Source organism: Daphnia pulicaria, chromosome 6, assembly GCF_021234035.1.
Source record: "Daphnia pulicaria isolate SC F1-1A chromosome 6, SC_F0-13Bv2, whole genome shotgun sequence".
In the NCBI taxonomy this organism is placed as follows: domain Eukaryota; kingdom Metazoa; phylum Arthropoda; class Branchiopoda; order Diplostraca; family Daphniidae; genus Daphnia; species Daphnia pulicaria.
In genome coordinates this window covers 16,530,266-16,545,391 of record NC_060918.1, presented here as the reverse complement: position 1 = coordinate 16,545,391, position 15,126 = coordinate 16,530,266, and the positions used below count along the sequence as shown (strand labels likewise).

The following is a 15,126-nucleotide window of genomic DNA, read 5'->3' as shown; positions in this document are numbered from 1 at the left end:
TTTATAATTAGAAATATTTTGTAAGAATTAGCAATTTTTTGTGTTTACACGTACAAAACATGATTCGTTCAAAGAGGGACACTTTGAATTTTCCTAATTTCTCCTGATATTAAATACCGAATATATCGTTATTTCGATTTGATTCCACAAATCATATTCATGCGGAATTAAAATCCATCCTTTACGCCATTAAAATTTCCTTCGGATTTTGCACGAGGCAGACACATTATAGATAAATCAATATTTCATTTCAGAAACGATCCTAACACAAAAAGGGTTAATTAAAAAAACTGGGTGATTGTTTGCTAAACCAAATAAAATATTCAATTGATTTTGAACAATTATGAGTAAATAGCTACTTTATTCTTAAGGATTAAATAAGAAACCTAGACACCTTAATAATCCTCTAATTAAATTATGACTATAAGAAACGTCACTGAGGTGCCGTCGTTTCCGGGAATTCCTTGAGTATATAAGTCGCCTCTTGAACCGTATGCCATTCGTAGCGTCAGTCGTCAAAGCTCTTGCTTTCGAGGTCGCTTCTTCTGCCTATCTGCTTTCAAGCTTTACAAAGTCTTTTTCTTCCAATTCTCTTCCTGAATTCGATTGTTGTATCCTTTTGGAATCAATATCTTTTTACAGGTATGTTCAAAATGTATTAGGGCTATTTACATTTTTAAATTCTAAACTAACTTATCTGTATAAAGATTGAAAAATGGCAAACTTGACTGGTGATGCTGTTGTTGCGATGGCCCAGAAGCAGGCTTTTGATCCATGGGCTTTGCCCGATACCTTCACTCTTTATGCCTACGCCCCAGAGGACATTCGCAGCTTTCTTCATCCTCACTGGCACTCATACAAGGCTGTGCACCCGGCATGGTATTATTTTTTGGGATTGATGTACTTGGTAATTGGCACTTGCGCTGTTGCGGGTAACGCCGTCGTCTTGAAGATCTTCAGCCGTTTCCCGGCTCTTCGAACTCCCGCCAACTTGTTGGTTATGAATTTGGCTGTGTCTGACTTCCTCCTAATGCTTGCACTTTTCCCCGAATGCGTTTACAACTTTTTCCTTGGTGGCCCATGGCGCTTTGGAGAAATGGGTTGCCAGATCCACGCTTTCTTGGGTAAATCAAGTGAAAATTATACATTAAAAAAATTTGGCTAATTTGTTGAACATATTTAACGTGAATTAGGTGCTTGTTTCGGATACAACCAAATCTTCACTCTGACAATGATCTCATACGATCGCTACAATGTGATTGTAAAGGGATTCAGTGGAACTCCTCTTACTTTCAGTATGATTGTGTTCTGTTTTTATCGTTAAACAAAATGAGTAAAATCGTTTTCTTATTCAGACCGCGCTGTATCCATCATCACCGTTAGCTGGATCTGGGCTTTGGGCTGGTCTATCTGCCCATTGGTCGGCTGGGGTGCTTACGCCATGGATGGAATCATGGGAACGTATGTCATTCGGTTTATTTGGTTTTCATTTTTGAGTATTTTTTTCTACGTAATTTCACTTTTCCAATCAACAGATGTTCTTATGACTACGTCTCCCAAAACATGAACAACAAATCCCACATTTTGGCTGCCACTTTCGCAAACTTCATCCTGCCAATCATTGTTATTGCCGGTTGCTACTACTTCATCGTTCATGCCGTCTTCAAACACGAGGAAGAACTCCGTGCTCAGGCTAAGAAGATGAATGTTGCTTCTCTCCGTAGCAATACCGACCAACAGCAAGTTTCCGCTGAGATCCGTATTGCCAAGGTCTCCATCATGAACGTCTCGATGTGGTTGACTGCTTGGACCCCATTCGCCGTTATCTGCATCTTGGGTACCTGGGGTGATGTTTCCAAGATTACTCCTTTGGTGTCAGCCATCCCAGTCATTCTGGCCAAGACATCCTGTGCCTACAACCCACTCATCTATGCCATCTCCCATCCTAAATACCGAGAGGTAACATATTTTGTGTTCAAAATTAATGAAATACTTATAACTAATTTATCAAATGGAAATTTAATTTATTTACAGTGCCTGAAGCAGATGTATCCTTGGATGTGTATCGTTGAGGAGAAAAAATCAGTTGCTGATAACCAATCGGCCATCACTGAAAAGACGGAAATGACTGAAACCGTCAAGTGCGAATCTGCTTAAGATAAATAAATAAATCAAATCTGGACTAGCATTCATTGGGAATGTTATCGGACGGCTATCATACTTATTGACGACACTGGCAAACTCTAATTGACTAATGACTCTTGATTTGTGATTCCACGAATTTTCGGAGCTTTGATTTTTTTCCGTTTTTCTTATTAAAATTTTCGTGTACATTTGACACTCAATTTATGTTAATATTCTGTTTTTATTGGGTTGATTAATACACTGATGTTAAGAAGAGAGCATCCATAAAAATATTTGTTTTCTCTGTAATGCAATGGATGACCGTCGCAGTTTCAATGTGATAAAAACGAATTAGAAATAATTTAACTAACTAGATGAAAGTCGCGATACCTAAATAGCTGTAAAATCGTTCATACAGTCAAGAAGTAAATTTTATAGCTTAACGGAGTTCAAGCAAGAATTTACTGATACATCTTAGGTAAGTTTTAGTTTGACATAGTTTTGGCACAAATGTCTATATTTTGATTCTTTACGGTTTCTCTGTGTATGGAAATTTTCAGGAATCGATTAAAATTCAGAGATAACCCATTTTGTTAAACAAATATACTAAAATCTTGCTATTTAAATTTTCCGGTGCTCCACCAGAGAGTTGTTAGGGAACGAGAGGGTAGCGCAGAGAATCTCTAAACAAATTCTTTATTTCTTTTGCGATCTAAAGCCAAATAAAGCTTCATACCTGCATTATCAAAAAATTATAAATTCTTTTTGAATCTTTAATGATTAGAAAAATTTTGTAAGAATTAGTAATTTTTATTCGGTGTATAATGTATACATGTAGTGTACATGATCAGAGAATTGTTAAGGGGAGGGGGCGTGGAGTACCTTTGGAGAAATTCTGTATTTCTTCAGAAAATAAATAAATTATTGCGATATGAAGTCACACAAAGCTTCACACCTCCAATGTTATACAAAATTGAATAATTCTTTTGAATATTTTTATAATTAGAAATATTTTGTAAGAATTAGCAATTTTTTGTGTTTACACGTACAAAACATGATTCGTTCAAAGAGGGACACTTTGAATTTTCCTAATTTCTCCTGATATTAAATACCGAATATATCGTTATTTCGATTTGATTCCACAAATCATATTCATGCGGAATTAAAATCCATCCTTTACGCCATTAAAATTTCCTTCGGATTTTGCACGAGGCAGACACATTATAGATAAATCAATATTTCATTTCAGAAACGATCCTAACACAAAAAGGGTTAATTAAAAAAACTGGGTGATTGTTTGCTAAACCAAATAAAATATTCAATTGATTTTGAACAATTATGAGTAAATAGCTACTTTATTCTTAAGGATTAAATAAGAAACCTAGACACCTTAATAATCCTCTAATTAAATTATGACTATAAGAAACGTCACTGAGGTGCCGTCGTTTCCGGGAATTCCTTGAGTATATAAGTCGCCTCTTGAACCGTATGCCATTCGTAGCGTCAGTCGTCAAAGCTCTTGCTTTCGAGGTCGCTTCTTCTGCCTATCTGCTTTCAAGCTTTACAAAGTCTTTTTCTTCCAATTCTCTTCCTGAATTCGATTGTTGTATCCTTTTGGAATCAATATCTTTTTACAGGTATGTTCAAAATGTATTAGGGCTATTTACATTTTTAAATTCTAAACTAACTTATCTGTATAAAGATTGAAAAATGGCAAACTTGACTGGTGATGCTGTTGTTGCGATGGCCCAGAAGCAGGCTTTTGATCCATGGGCTTTGCCCGATACCTTCACTCTTTATGCCTACGCCCCAGAGGACATTCGCAGCTTTCTTCATCCTCACTGGCACTCATACAAGGCTGTGCACCCGGCATGGTATTATTTTTTGGGATTGATGTACTTGGTAATTGGCACTTGCGCTGTTGCGGGTAACGCCGTCGTCTTGAAGATCTTCAGCCGTTTCCCGGCTCTTCGAACTCCCGCCAACTTGTTGGTTATGAATTTGGCTGTGTCTGACTTCCTCCTAATGCTTGCACTTTTCCCCGAATGCGTTTACAACTTTTTCCTTGGTGGCCCATGGCGCTTTGGAGAAATGGGTTGCCAGATCCACGCTTTCTTGGGTAAATCAAGTGAAAATTATACATTAAAAAAATTTGGCTAATTTGTTGAACATATTTAACGTGAATTAGGTGCTTGTTTCGGATACAACCAAATCTTCACTCTGACAATGATCTCATACGATCGCTACAATGTGATTGTAAAGGGATTCAGTGGAACTCCTCTTACTTTCAGTATGATTGTGTTCTGTTTTTATCGTTAAACAAAATGAGTAAAATCGTTTTCTTATTCAGACCGCGCTGTATCCATCATCACCGTTAGCTGGATCTGGGCTTTGGGCTGGTCTATCTGCCCATTGGTCGGCTGGGGTGCTTACGCCATGGATGGAATCATGGGAACGTATGTCATTCGGTTTATTTGGTTTTCATTTTTGAGTATTTTTTTCTACGTAATTTCACTTTTCCAATCAACAGATGTTCTTATGACTACGTCTCCCAAAACATGAACAACAAATCCCACATTTTGGCTGCCACTTTCGCAAACTTCATCCTGCCAATCATTGTTATTGCCGGTTGCTACTACTTCATCGTTCATGCCGTCTTCAAACACGAGGAAGAACTCCGTGCTCAGGCTAAGAAGATGAATGTTGCTTCTCTCCGTAGCAATACCGACCAACAGCAAGTTTCCGCTGAGATCCGTATTGCCAAGGTCTCCATCATGAACGTCTCGATGTGGTTGACTGCTTGGACCCCATTCGCCGTTATCTGCATCTTGGGTACCTGGGGTGATGTTTCCAAGATTACTCCTTTGGTGTCAGCCATCCCAGTCATTCTGGCCAAGACATCCTGTGCCTACAACCCACTCATCTATGCCATCTCCCATCCTAAATACCGAGAGGTAACATATTTTGTGTTCAAAATTAATGAAATACTTATAACTAATTTATCAAATGGAAATTTAATTTATTTACAGTGCCTGAAGCAGATGTATCCTTGGATGTGTATCGTTGAGGAGAAAAAATCAGTTGCTGATAACCAATCGGCCATCACTGAAAAGACGGAAATGACTGAAACCGTCAAGTGCGAATCTGCTTAAGATAAATAAATCAATCAAATCTGGACTAGCATTCATTGGGAATGTTATCGGACGGCTATCATACTTATTGACGACACTGGCAAACTCTAATTGACTAATGACTCTTGATTTGTGATTCCACGAATTTTCGGAGCTTTGATTTTTTTCCGTTTTTCTTATTAAAATTTTCGTGTACATTTGACACTCAATTTATGTTAATATTCTGTTTTTATTGGGTTGATTAATACACTGATGTTAAGAAGAGAGCATCCATAAAAATATTTGTTTTCTCTGTAATGCAATGGATGACCGTCGCAGTTTCAATGTGATAAAAACGAATTAGAAATAATTTAACTAACTAGATGAAAGTCGCGATACCTAAATAGCTGTAAAATCGTTCATACAGTCAAGAAGTAAATTTTATAGCTTAACGGAGTTCAAGCAAGAATTTACTGATACATCTTAGGTAAGTTTTAGTTTGACATAGTTTTGGCACAAATGTCTATATTTTGATTCTTTACGGTTTCTCTGTGTATGGAAATTTTCAGGAATCGATTAAAATTCAGAGATAACCCATTTTGTTAAACAAATATACTAAAATCTTGCTATTTAAATTTTCCGGTGCTCCACCAGAGAGTTGTTAGGGAACGAGAGGGTAGCGCAGAGAATCTCTAAACAAATTCTTTATTTCTTTTGCGATCTAAAGCCAAATAAAGCTTCATACCTGCATTATCAAAAAATTATAAATTCTTTTTGAATCTTTAATGATTAGAAAAATTTTGTAAGAATTAGTAATTTTTATTCGGTGTATAATGTATACATGTAGTGTACATGATCAGAGAATTGTTAAGGGGAGGGGGCGTGGAGTACCTTTGGAGAAATTCTGTATTTCTTCAGAAAATAAATAAATTATTGCGATATGAAGTCACACAAAGCTTCACACCTCCAATGTTATACAAAATTGAATAATTCTTTTGAATATTTTTATAATTAGAAATATTTTGTAAGAATTAGCAATTTTTTGTGTTTACACGTACAAAACATGATTCGTTCAAAGAGGGACACTTTGAATTTTCCTAATTTCTCCTGATATTAAATACCGAATATATCGTTATTTCGATTTGATTCCACAAATCATATTCATGCGGAATTAAAATCCATCCTTTACGCCATTAAAATTTCCTTCGGATTTTGCACGAGGCAGACACATTATAGATAAATCAATATTTCATTTCAGAAACGATCCTAACACAAAAAGGGTTAATTAAAAAAACTGGGTGATTGTTTGCTAAACCAAATAAAATATTCAATTGATTTTGAACAATTATGAGTAAATAGCTACTTTATTCTTAAGGATTAAATAAGAAACCTAGACACCTTAATAATCCTCTAATTAAATTATGACTATAAGAAACGTCACTGAGGTGCCGTCGTTTCCGGGAATTCCTTGAGTATATAAGTCGCCTCTTGAACCGTATGCCATTCGTAGCGTCAGTCGTCAAAGCTCTTGCTTTCGAGGTCGCTTCTTCTGCCTATCTGCTTTCAAGCTTTACAAAGTCTTTTTCTTCCAATTCTCTTCCTGAATTCGATTGTTGTATCCTTTTGGAATCAATATCTTTTTACAGGTATGTTCAAAATGTATTAGGGCTATTTACATTTTTAAATTCTAAACTAACTTATCTGTATAAAGATTGAAAAATGGCAAACTTGACTGGTGATGCTGTTGTTGCGATGGCCCAGAAGCAGGCTTTTGATCCATGGGCTTTGCCCGATACCTTCACTCTTTATGCCTACGCCCCAGAGGACATTCGCAGCTTTCTTCATCCTCACTGGCACTCATACAAGGCTGTGCACCCGGCATGGTATTATTTTTTGGGATTGATGTACTTGGTAATTGGCACTTGCGCTGTTGCGGGTAACGCCGTCGTCTTGAAGATCTTCAGCCGTTTCCCGGCTCTTCGAACTCCCGCCAACTTGTTGGTTATGAATTTGGCTGTGTCTGACTTCCTCCTAATGCTTGCACTTTTCCCCGAATGCGTTTACAACTTTTTCCTTGGTGGCCCATGGCGCTTTGGAGAAATGGGTTGCCAGATCCACGCTTTCTTGGGTAAATCAAGTGAAAATTATACATTAAAAAAATTTGGCTAATTTGTTGAACATATTTAACGTGAATTAGGTGCTTGTTTCGGATACAACCAAATCTTCACTCTGACAATGATCTCATACGATCGCTACAATGTGATTGTAAAGGGATTCAGTGGAACTCCTCTTACTTTCAGTATGATTGTGTTCTGTTTTTATCGTTAAACAAAATGAGTAAAATCGTTTTCTTATTCAGACCGCGCTGTATCCATCATCACCGTTAGCTGGATCTGGGCTTTGGGCTGGTCTATCTGCCCATTGGTCGGCTGGGGTGCTTACGCCATGGATGGAATCATGGGAACGTATGTCATTCGGTTTATTTGGTTTTCATTTTTGAGTATTTTTTTCTACGTAATTTCACTTTTCCAATCAACAGATGTTCTTATGACTACGTCTCCCAAAACATGAACAACAAATCCCACATTTTGGCTGCCACTTTCGCAAACTTCATCCTGCCAATCATTGTTATTGCCGGTTGCTACTACTTCATCGTTCATGCCGTCTTCAAACACGAGGAAGAACTCCGTGCTCAGGCTAAGAAGATGAATGTTGCTTCTCTCCGTAGCAATACCGACCAACAGCAAGTTTCCGCTGAGATCCGTATTGCCAAGGTCTCCATCATGAACGTCTCGATGTGGTTGACTGCTTGGACCCCATTCGCCGTTATCTGCATCTTGGGTACCTGGGGTGATGTTTCCAAGATTACTCCTTTGGTGTCAGCCATCCCAGTCATTCTGGCCAAGACATCCTGTGCCTACAACCCACTCATCTATGCCATCTCCCATCCTAAATACCGAGAGGTAACATATTTTGTGTTCAAAATTAATGAAATACTTATAACTAATTTATCAAATGGAAATTTAATTTATTTACAGTGCCTGAAGCAGATGTATCCTTGGATGTGTATCGTTGAGGAGAAAAAATCAGTTGCTGATAACCAATCGGCCATCACTGAAAAGACGGAAATGACTGAAACCGTCAAGTGCGAATCTGCTTAAGATAAATAAATCAATCAAATCTGGACTAGCATTCATTGGGAATGTTATCGGACGGCTATCATACTTATTGACGACACTGGCAAACTCTAATTGACTAATGACTCTTGATTTGTGATTCCACGAATTTTCGGAGCTTTGATTTTTTTCCGTTTTTCTTATTAAAATTTTCGTGTACATTTGACACTCAATTTATGTTAATATTCTGTTTTTATTGGGTTGATTAATACACTGATGTTAAGAAGAGAGCATCCATAAAAATATTTGTTTTCTCTGTAATGCAATGGATGACCGTCGCAGTTTCAATGTGATAAAAACGAATTAGAAATAATTTAACTAACTAGATGAAAGTCGCGATACCTAAATAGCTGTAAAATCGTTCATACAGTCAAGAAGTAAATTTTATAGCTTAACGGAGTTCAAGCAAGAATTTACTGATACATCTTAGGTAAGTTTTAGTTTGACATAGTTTTGGCACAAATGTCTATATTTTGATTCTTTACGGTTTCTCTGTGTATGGAAATTTTCAGGAATCGATTAAAATTCAGAGATAACCCATTTTGTTAAACAAATATACTAAAATCTTGCTATTTAAATTTTCCGGTGCTCCACCAGAGAGTTGTTAGGGAACGAGAGGGTAGCGCAGAGAATCTCTAAACAAATTCTTTATTTCTTTTGCGATCTAAAGCCAAATAAAGCTTCATACCTGCATTATCAAAAAATTATAAATTCTTTTTGAATCTTTAATGATTAGAAAAATTTTGTAAGAATTAGTAATTTTTATTCGGTGTATAATGTATACATGTAGTGTACATGATCAGAGAATTGTTAAGGGGAGGGGGCGTGGAGTACCTTTGGAGAAATTCTGTATTTCTTCAGAAAATAAATAAATTATTGCGATATGAAGTCACACAAAGCTTCACACCTCCAATGTTATACAAAATTGAATAATTCTTTTGAATATTTTTATAATTAGAAATATTTTGTAAGAATTAGCAATTTTTTGTGTTTACACGTACAAAACATGATTCGTTCAAAGAGGGACACTTTGAATTTTCCTAATTTCTCCTGATATTAAATACCGAATATATCGTTATTTCGATTTGATTCCACAAATCATATTCATGCGGAATTAAAATCCATCCTTTACGCCATTAAAATTTCCTTCGGATTTTGCACGAGGCAGACACATTATAGATAAATCAATATTTCATTTCAGAAACGATCCTAACACAAAAAGGGTTAATTAAAAAAACTGGGTGATTGTTTGCTAAACCAAATAAAATATTCAATTGATTTTGAACAATTATGAGTAAATAGCTACTTTATTCTTAAGGATTAAATAAGAAACCTAGACACCTTAATAATCCTCTAATTAAATTATGACTATAAGAAACGTCACTGAGGTGCCGTCGTTTCCGGGAATTCCTTGAGTATATAAGTCGCCTCTTGAACCGTATGCCATTCGTAGCGTCAGTCGTCAAAGCTCTTGCTTTCGAGGTCGCTTCTTCTGCCTATCTGCTTTCAAGCTTTACAAAGTCTTTTTCTTCCAATTCTCTTCCTGAATTCGATTGTTGTATCCTTTTGGAATCAATATCTTTTTACAGGTATGTTCAAAATGTATTAGGGCTATTTACATTTTTAAATTCTAAACTAACTTATCTGTATAAAGATTGAAAAATGGCAAACTTGACTGGTGATGCTGTTGTTGCGATGGCCCAGAAGCAGGCTTTTGATCCATGGGCTTTGCCCGATACCTTCACTCTTTATGCCTACGCCCCAGAGGACATTCGCAGCTTTCTTCATCCTCACTGGCACTCATACAAGGCTGTGCACCCGGCATGGTATTATTTTTTGGGATTGATGTACTTGGTAATTGGCACTTGCGCTGTTGCGGGTAACGCCGTCGTCTTGAAGATCTTCAGCCGTTTCCCGGCTCTTCGAACTCCCGCCAACTTGTTGGTTATGAATTTGGCTGTGTCTGACTTCCTCCTAATGCTTGCACTTTTCCCCGAATGCGTTTACAACTTTTTCCTTGGTGGCCCATGGCGCTTTGGAGAAATGGGTTGCCAGATCCACGCTTTCTTGGGTAAATCAAGTGAAAATTATACATTAAAAAAATTTGGCTAATTTGTTGAACATATTTAACGTGAATTAGGTGCTTGTTTCGGATACAACCAAATCTTCACTCTGACAATGATCTCATACGATCGCTACAATGTGATTGTAAAGGGATTCAGTGGAACTCCTCTTACTTTCAGTATGATTGTGTTCTGTTTTTATCGTTAAACAAAATGAGTAAAATCGTTTTCTTATTCAGACCGCGCTGTATCCATCATCACCGTTAGCTGGATCTGGGCTTTGGGCTGGTCTATCTGCCCATTGGTCGGCTGGGGTGCTTACGCCATGGATGGAATCATGGGAACGTATGTCATTCGGTTTATTTGGTTTTCATTTTTGAGTATTTTTTTCTACGTAATTTCACTTTTCCAATCAACAGATGTTCTTATGACTACGTCTCCCAAAACATGAACAACAAATCCCACATTTTGGCTGCCACTTTCGCAAACTTCATCCTGCCAATCATTGTTATTGCCGGTTGCTACTACTTCATCGTTCATGCCGTCTTCAAACACGAGGAAGAACTCCGTGCTCAGGCTAAGAAGATGAATGTTGCTTCTCTCCGTAGCAATACCGACCAACAGCAAGTTTCCGCTGAGATCCGTATTGCCAAGGTCTCCATCATGAACGTCTCGATGTGGTTGACTGCTTGGACCCCATTCGCCGTTATCTGCATCTTGGGTACCTGGGGTGATGTTTCCAAGATTACTCCTTTGGTGTCAGCCATCCCAGTCATTCTGGCCAAGACATCCTGTGCCTACAACCCACTCATCTATGCCATCTCCCATCCTAAATACCGAGAGGTAACATATTTTGTGTTCAAAATTAATGAAATACTTATAACTAATTTATCAAATGGAAATTTAATTTATTTACAGTGCCTGAAGCAGATGTATCCTTGGATGTGTATCGTTGAGGAGAAAAAATCAGTTGCTGATAACCAATCGGCCATCACTGAAAAGACGGAAATGACTGAAACCGTCAAGTGCGAATCTGCTTAAGATAAATAAATCAATCAAATCTGGACTAGCATTCATTGGGAATGTTATCGGACGGCTATCATACTTATTGACGACACTGGCAAACTCTAATTGACTAATGACTCTTGATTTGTGATTCCACGAATTTTCGGAGCTTTGATTTTTTTCCGTTTTTCTTATTAAAATTTTCGTGTACATTTGACACTCAATTTATGTTAATATTCTGTTTTTATTGGGTTGATTAATACACTGATGTTAAGAAGAGAGCATCCATAAAAATATTTGTTTTCTCTGTAATGCAATGGATGACCGTCGCAGTTTCAATGTGATAAAAACGAATTAGAAATAATTTAACTAACTAGATGAAAGTCGCGATACCTAAATAGCTGTAAAATCGTTCATACAGTCAAGAAGTAAATTTTATAGCTTAACGGAGTTCAAGCAAGAATTTACTGATACATCTTAGGTAAGTTTTAGTTTGACATAGTTTTGGCACAAATGTCTATATTTTGATTCTTTACGGTTTCTCTGTGTATGGAAATTTTCAGGAATCGATTAAAATTCAGAGATAACCCATTTTGTTAAACAAATATACTAAAATCTTGCTATTTAAATTTTCCGGTGCTCCACCAGAGAGTTGTTAGGGAACGAGAGGGTAGCGCAGAGAATCTCTAAACAAATTCTTTATTTCTTTTGCGATCTAAAGCCAAATAAAGCTTCATACCTGCATTATCAAAAAATTATAAATTCTTTTTGAATCTTTAATGATTAGAAAAATTTTGTAAGAATTAGTAATTTTTATTCGGTGTATAATGTATACATGTAGTGTACATGATCAGAGAATTGTTAAGGGGAGGGGGCGTGGAGTACCTTTGGAGAAATTCTGTATTTCTTCAGAAAATAAATAAATTATTGCGATATGAAGTCACACAAAGCTTCACACCTCCAATGTTATACAAAATTGAATAATTCTTTTGAATATTTTTATAATTAGAAATATTTTGTAAGAATTAGCAATTTTTTGTGTTTACACGTACAAAACATGATTCGTTCAAAGAGGGACACTTTGAATTTTCCTAATTTCTCCTGATATTAAATACCGAATATATCGTTATTTCGATTTGATTCCACAAATCATATTCATGCGGAATTAAAATCCATCCTTTACGCCATTAAAATTTCCTTCGGATTTTGCACGAGGCAGACACATTATAGATAAATCAATATTTCATTTCAGAAACGATCCTAACACAAAAAGGGTTAATTAAAAAAACTGGGTGATTGTTTGCTAAACCAAATAAAATATTCAATTGATTTTGAACAATTATGAGTAAATAGCTACTTTATTCTTAAGGATTAAATAAGAAACCTAGACACCTTAATAATCCTCTAATTAAATTATGACTATAAGAAACGTCACTGAGGTGCCGTCGTTTCCGGGAATTCCTTGAGTATATAAGTCGCCTCTTGAACCGTATGCCATTCGTAGCGTCAGTCGTCAAAGCTCTTGCTTTCGAGGTCGCTTCTTCTGCCTATCTGCTTTCAAGCTTTACAAAGTCTTTTTCTTCCAATTCTCTTCCTGAATTCGATTGTTGTATCCTTTTGGAATCAATATCTTTTTACAGGTATGTTCAAAATGTATTAGGGCTATTTACATTTTTAAATTCTAAACTAACTTATCTGTATAAAGATTGAAAAATGGCAAACTTGACTGGTGATGCTGTTGTTGCGATGGCCCAGAAGCAGGCTTTTGATCCATGGGCTTTGCCCGATACCTTCACTCTTTATGCCTACGCCCCAGAGGACATTCGCAGCTTTCTTCATCCTCACTGGCACTCATACAAGGCTGTGCACCCGGCATGGTATTATTTTTTGGGATTGATGTACTTGGTAATTGGCACTTGCGCTGTTGCGGGTAACGCCGTCGTCTTGAAGATCTTCAGCCGTTTCCCGGCTCTTCGAACTCCCGCCAACTTGTTGGTTATGAATTTGGCTGTGTCTGACTTCCTCCTAATGCTTGCACTTTTCCCCGAATGCGTTTACAACTTTTTCCTTGGTGGCCCATGGCGCTTTGGAGAAATGGGTTGCCAGATCCACGCTTTCTTGGGTAAATCAAGTGAAAATTATACATTAAAAAAATTTGGCTAATTTGTTGAACATATTTAACGTGAATTAGGTGCTTGTTTCGGATACAACCAAATCTTCACTCTGACAATGATCTCATACGATCGCTACAATGTGATTGTAAAGGGATTCAGTGGAACTCCTCTTACTTTCAGTATGATTGTGTTCTGTTTTTATCGTTAAACAAAATGAGTAAAATCGTTTTCTTATTCAGACCGCGCTGTATCCATCATCACCGTTAGCTGGATCTGGGCTTTGGGCTGGTCTATCTGCCCATTGGTCGGCTGGGGTGCTTACGCCATGGATGGAATCATGGGAACGTATGTCATTCGGTTTATTTGGTTTTCATTTTTGAGTATTTTTTTCTACGTAATTTCACTTTTCCAATCAACAGATGTTCTTATGACTACGTCTCCCAAAACATGAACAACAAATCCCACATTTTGGCTGCCACTTTCGCAAACTTCATCCTGCCAATCATTGTTATTGCCGGTTGCTACTACTTCATCGTTCATGCCGTCTTCAAACACGAGGAAGAACTCCGTGCTCAGGCTAAGAAGATGAATGTTGCTTCTCTCCGTAGCAATACCGACCAACAGCAAGTTTCCGCTGAGATCCGTATTGCCAAGGTCTCCATCATGAACGTCTCGATGTGGTTGACTGCTTGGACCCCATTCGCCGTTATCTGCATCTTGGGTACCTGGGGTGATGTTTCCAAGATTACTCCTTTGGTGTCAGCCATCCCAGTCATTCTGGCCAAGACATCCTGTGCCTACAACCCACTCATCTATGCCATCTCCCATCCTAAATACCGAGAGGTAACATATTTTGTGTTCAAAATTAATGAAATACTTATAACTAATTTATCAAATGGAAATTTAATTTATTTACAGTGCCTGAAGCAGATGTATCCTTGGATGTGTATCGTTGAGGAGAAAAAATCAGTTGCTGATAACCAATCGGCCATCACTGAAAAGACGGAAATGACTGAAACCGTCAAGTGCGAATCTGCTTAAGATAAATAAATAAATCAAATCTGGACTAGCATTCATTGGGAATGTTATCGGACGGCTATCATACTTATTGACGACACTGGCAAACTCTAATTGACTAATGACTCTTGATTTGTGATTCCACGAATTTTCGGAGCTTTGATTTTTTTCCGTTTTTCTTATTAAAATTTTCGTGTACATTTGACACTCAATTTATGTTAATATTCTGTTTTTATTGGGTTGATTAATACACTGATGTTAAGAAGAGAGCATCCATAAAAATATTTGTTTTCTCTGTAATGCAATGGATGACCGTCGCAGTTTCAATGTGATAAAAACGAATTAGAAATAATTTAACTAACTAGATGAAAGTCGCGATAGCTAAATAGCTGTAAAATCGTTCATACAGTCAAGAAGTAAATTTTATAGCTTAACGGAGTTCAAGCAAGAATTTACTGATACATCTTAGGTAAGTTTTAGTTTGACATAGTTTTGGCACAAATGTCTATATTTTGAT

General features: G+C 37.0%; 5 protein-coding genes across 5 annotated transcripts; all 5 read left to right on the top strand.

Annotated features, from left to right (window-relative positions):
* Window positions 1–483: 483 nt before the first annotated feature.
* Window positions 484–2,403, top strand: LOC124343536 (compound eye opsin BCRH2-like). Its single transcript, XM_046796876.1, has 6 exons — window positions 484–642; window positions 708–1,124; window positions 1,194–1,295; window positions 1,356–1,461; window positions 1,536–1,959; window positions 2,035–2,403. The coding sequence occupies exons 2-6, from the start codon at window positions 716–718 to the stop codon at window positions 2,155–2,157; spliced, it is 1,164 nt and encodes a 387-aa protein (XP_046652832.1). The 5' UTR covers window positions 484–642; window positions 708–715; the 3' UTR covers window positions 2,158–2,403.
* Window positions 2,404–3,602: 1,199 nt separating this feature from the next.
* LOC124343532 (compound eye opsin BCRH2-like) lies at window positions 3,603–5,522 on the top strand. Its single transcript, XM_046796873.1, has 6 exons — window positions 3,603–3,761; window positions 3,827–4,243; window positions 4,313–4,414; window positions 4,475–4,580; window positions 4,655–5,078; window positions 5,154–5,522. The coding sequence occupies exons 2-6, from the start codon at window positions 3,835–3,837 to the stop codon at window positions 5,274–5,276; spliced, it is 1,164 nt and encodes a 387-aa protein (XP_046652829.1). The 5' UTR covers window positions 3,603–3,761; window positions 3,827–3,834; the 3' UTR covers window positions 5,277–5,522.
* Window positions 5,523–6,721: 1,199 nt separating this feature from the next.
* On the top strand, window positions 6,722–8,641 carry LOC124343531 (compound eye opsin BCRH2-like). The gene is made up of 6 exons (XM_046796872.1): window positions 6,722–6,880; window positions 6,946–7,362; window positions 7,432–7,533; window positions 7,594–7,699; window positions 7,774–8,197; window positions 8,273–8,641. The coding sequence occupies exons 2-6, from the start codon at window positions 6,954–6,956 to the stop codon at window positions 8,393–8,395; spliced, it is 1,164 nt and encodes a 387-aa protein (XP_046652828.1). The 5' UTR covers window positions 6,722–6,880; window positions 6,946–6,953; the 3' UTR covers window positions 8,396–8,641.
* Window positions 8,642–9,840: 1,199 nt separating this feature from the next.
* LOC124343530 (compound eye opsin BCRH2-like) lies at window positions 9,841–11,760 on the top strand. The gene is made up of 6 exons (XM_046796871.1): window positions 9,841–9,999; window positions 10,065–10,481; window positions 10,551–10,652; window positions 10,713–10,818; window positions 10,893–11,316; window positions 11,392–11,760. The coding sequence occupies exons 2-6, from the start codon at window positions 10,073–10,075 to the stop codon at window positions 11,512–11,514; spliced, it is 1,164 nt and encodes a 387-aa protein (XP_046652827.1). The 5' UTR covers window positions 9,841–9,999; window positions 10,065–10,072; the 3' UTR covers window positions 11,515–11,760.
* A 1,199-nt stretch (window positions 11,761–12,959) lies between these two features.
* Window positions 12,960–14,879, top strand: LOC124343527 (compound eye opsin BCRH2-like). Its single transcript, XM_046796868.1, has 6 exons — window positions 12,960–13,118; window positions 13,184–13,600; window positions 13,670–13,771; window positions 13,832–13,937; window positions 14,012–14,435; window positions 14,511–14,879. The coding sequence occupies exons 2-6, from the start codon at window positions 13,192–13,194 to the stop codon at window positions 14,631–14,633; spliced, it is 1,164 nt and encodes a 387-aa protein (XP_046652824.1). The 5' UTR covers window positions 12,960–13,118; window positions 13,184–13,191; the 3' UTR covers window positions 14,634–14,879.
* The last annotated feature ends 247 nt before the right edge of the window (window positions 14,880–15,126 follow it).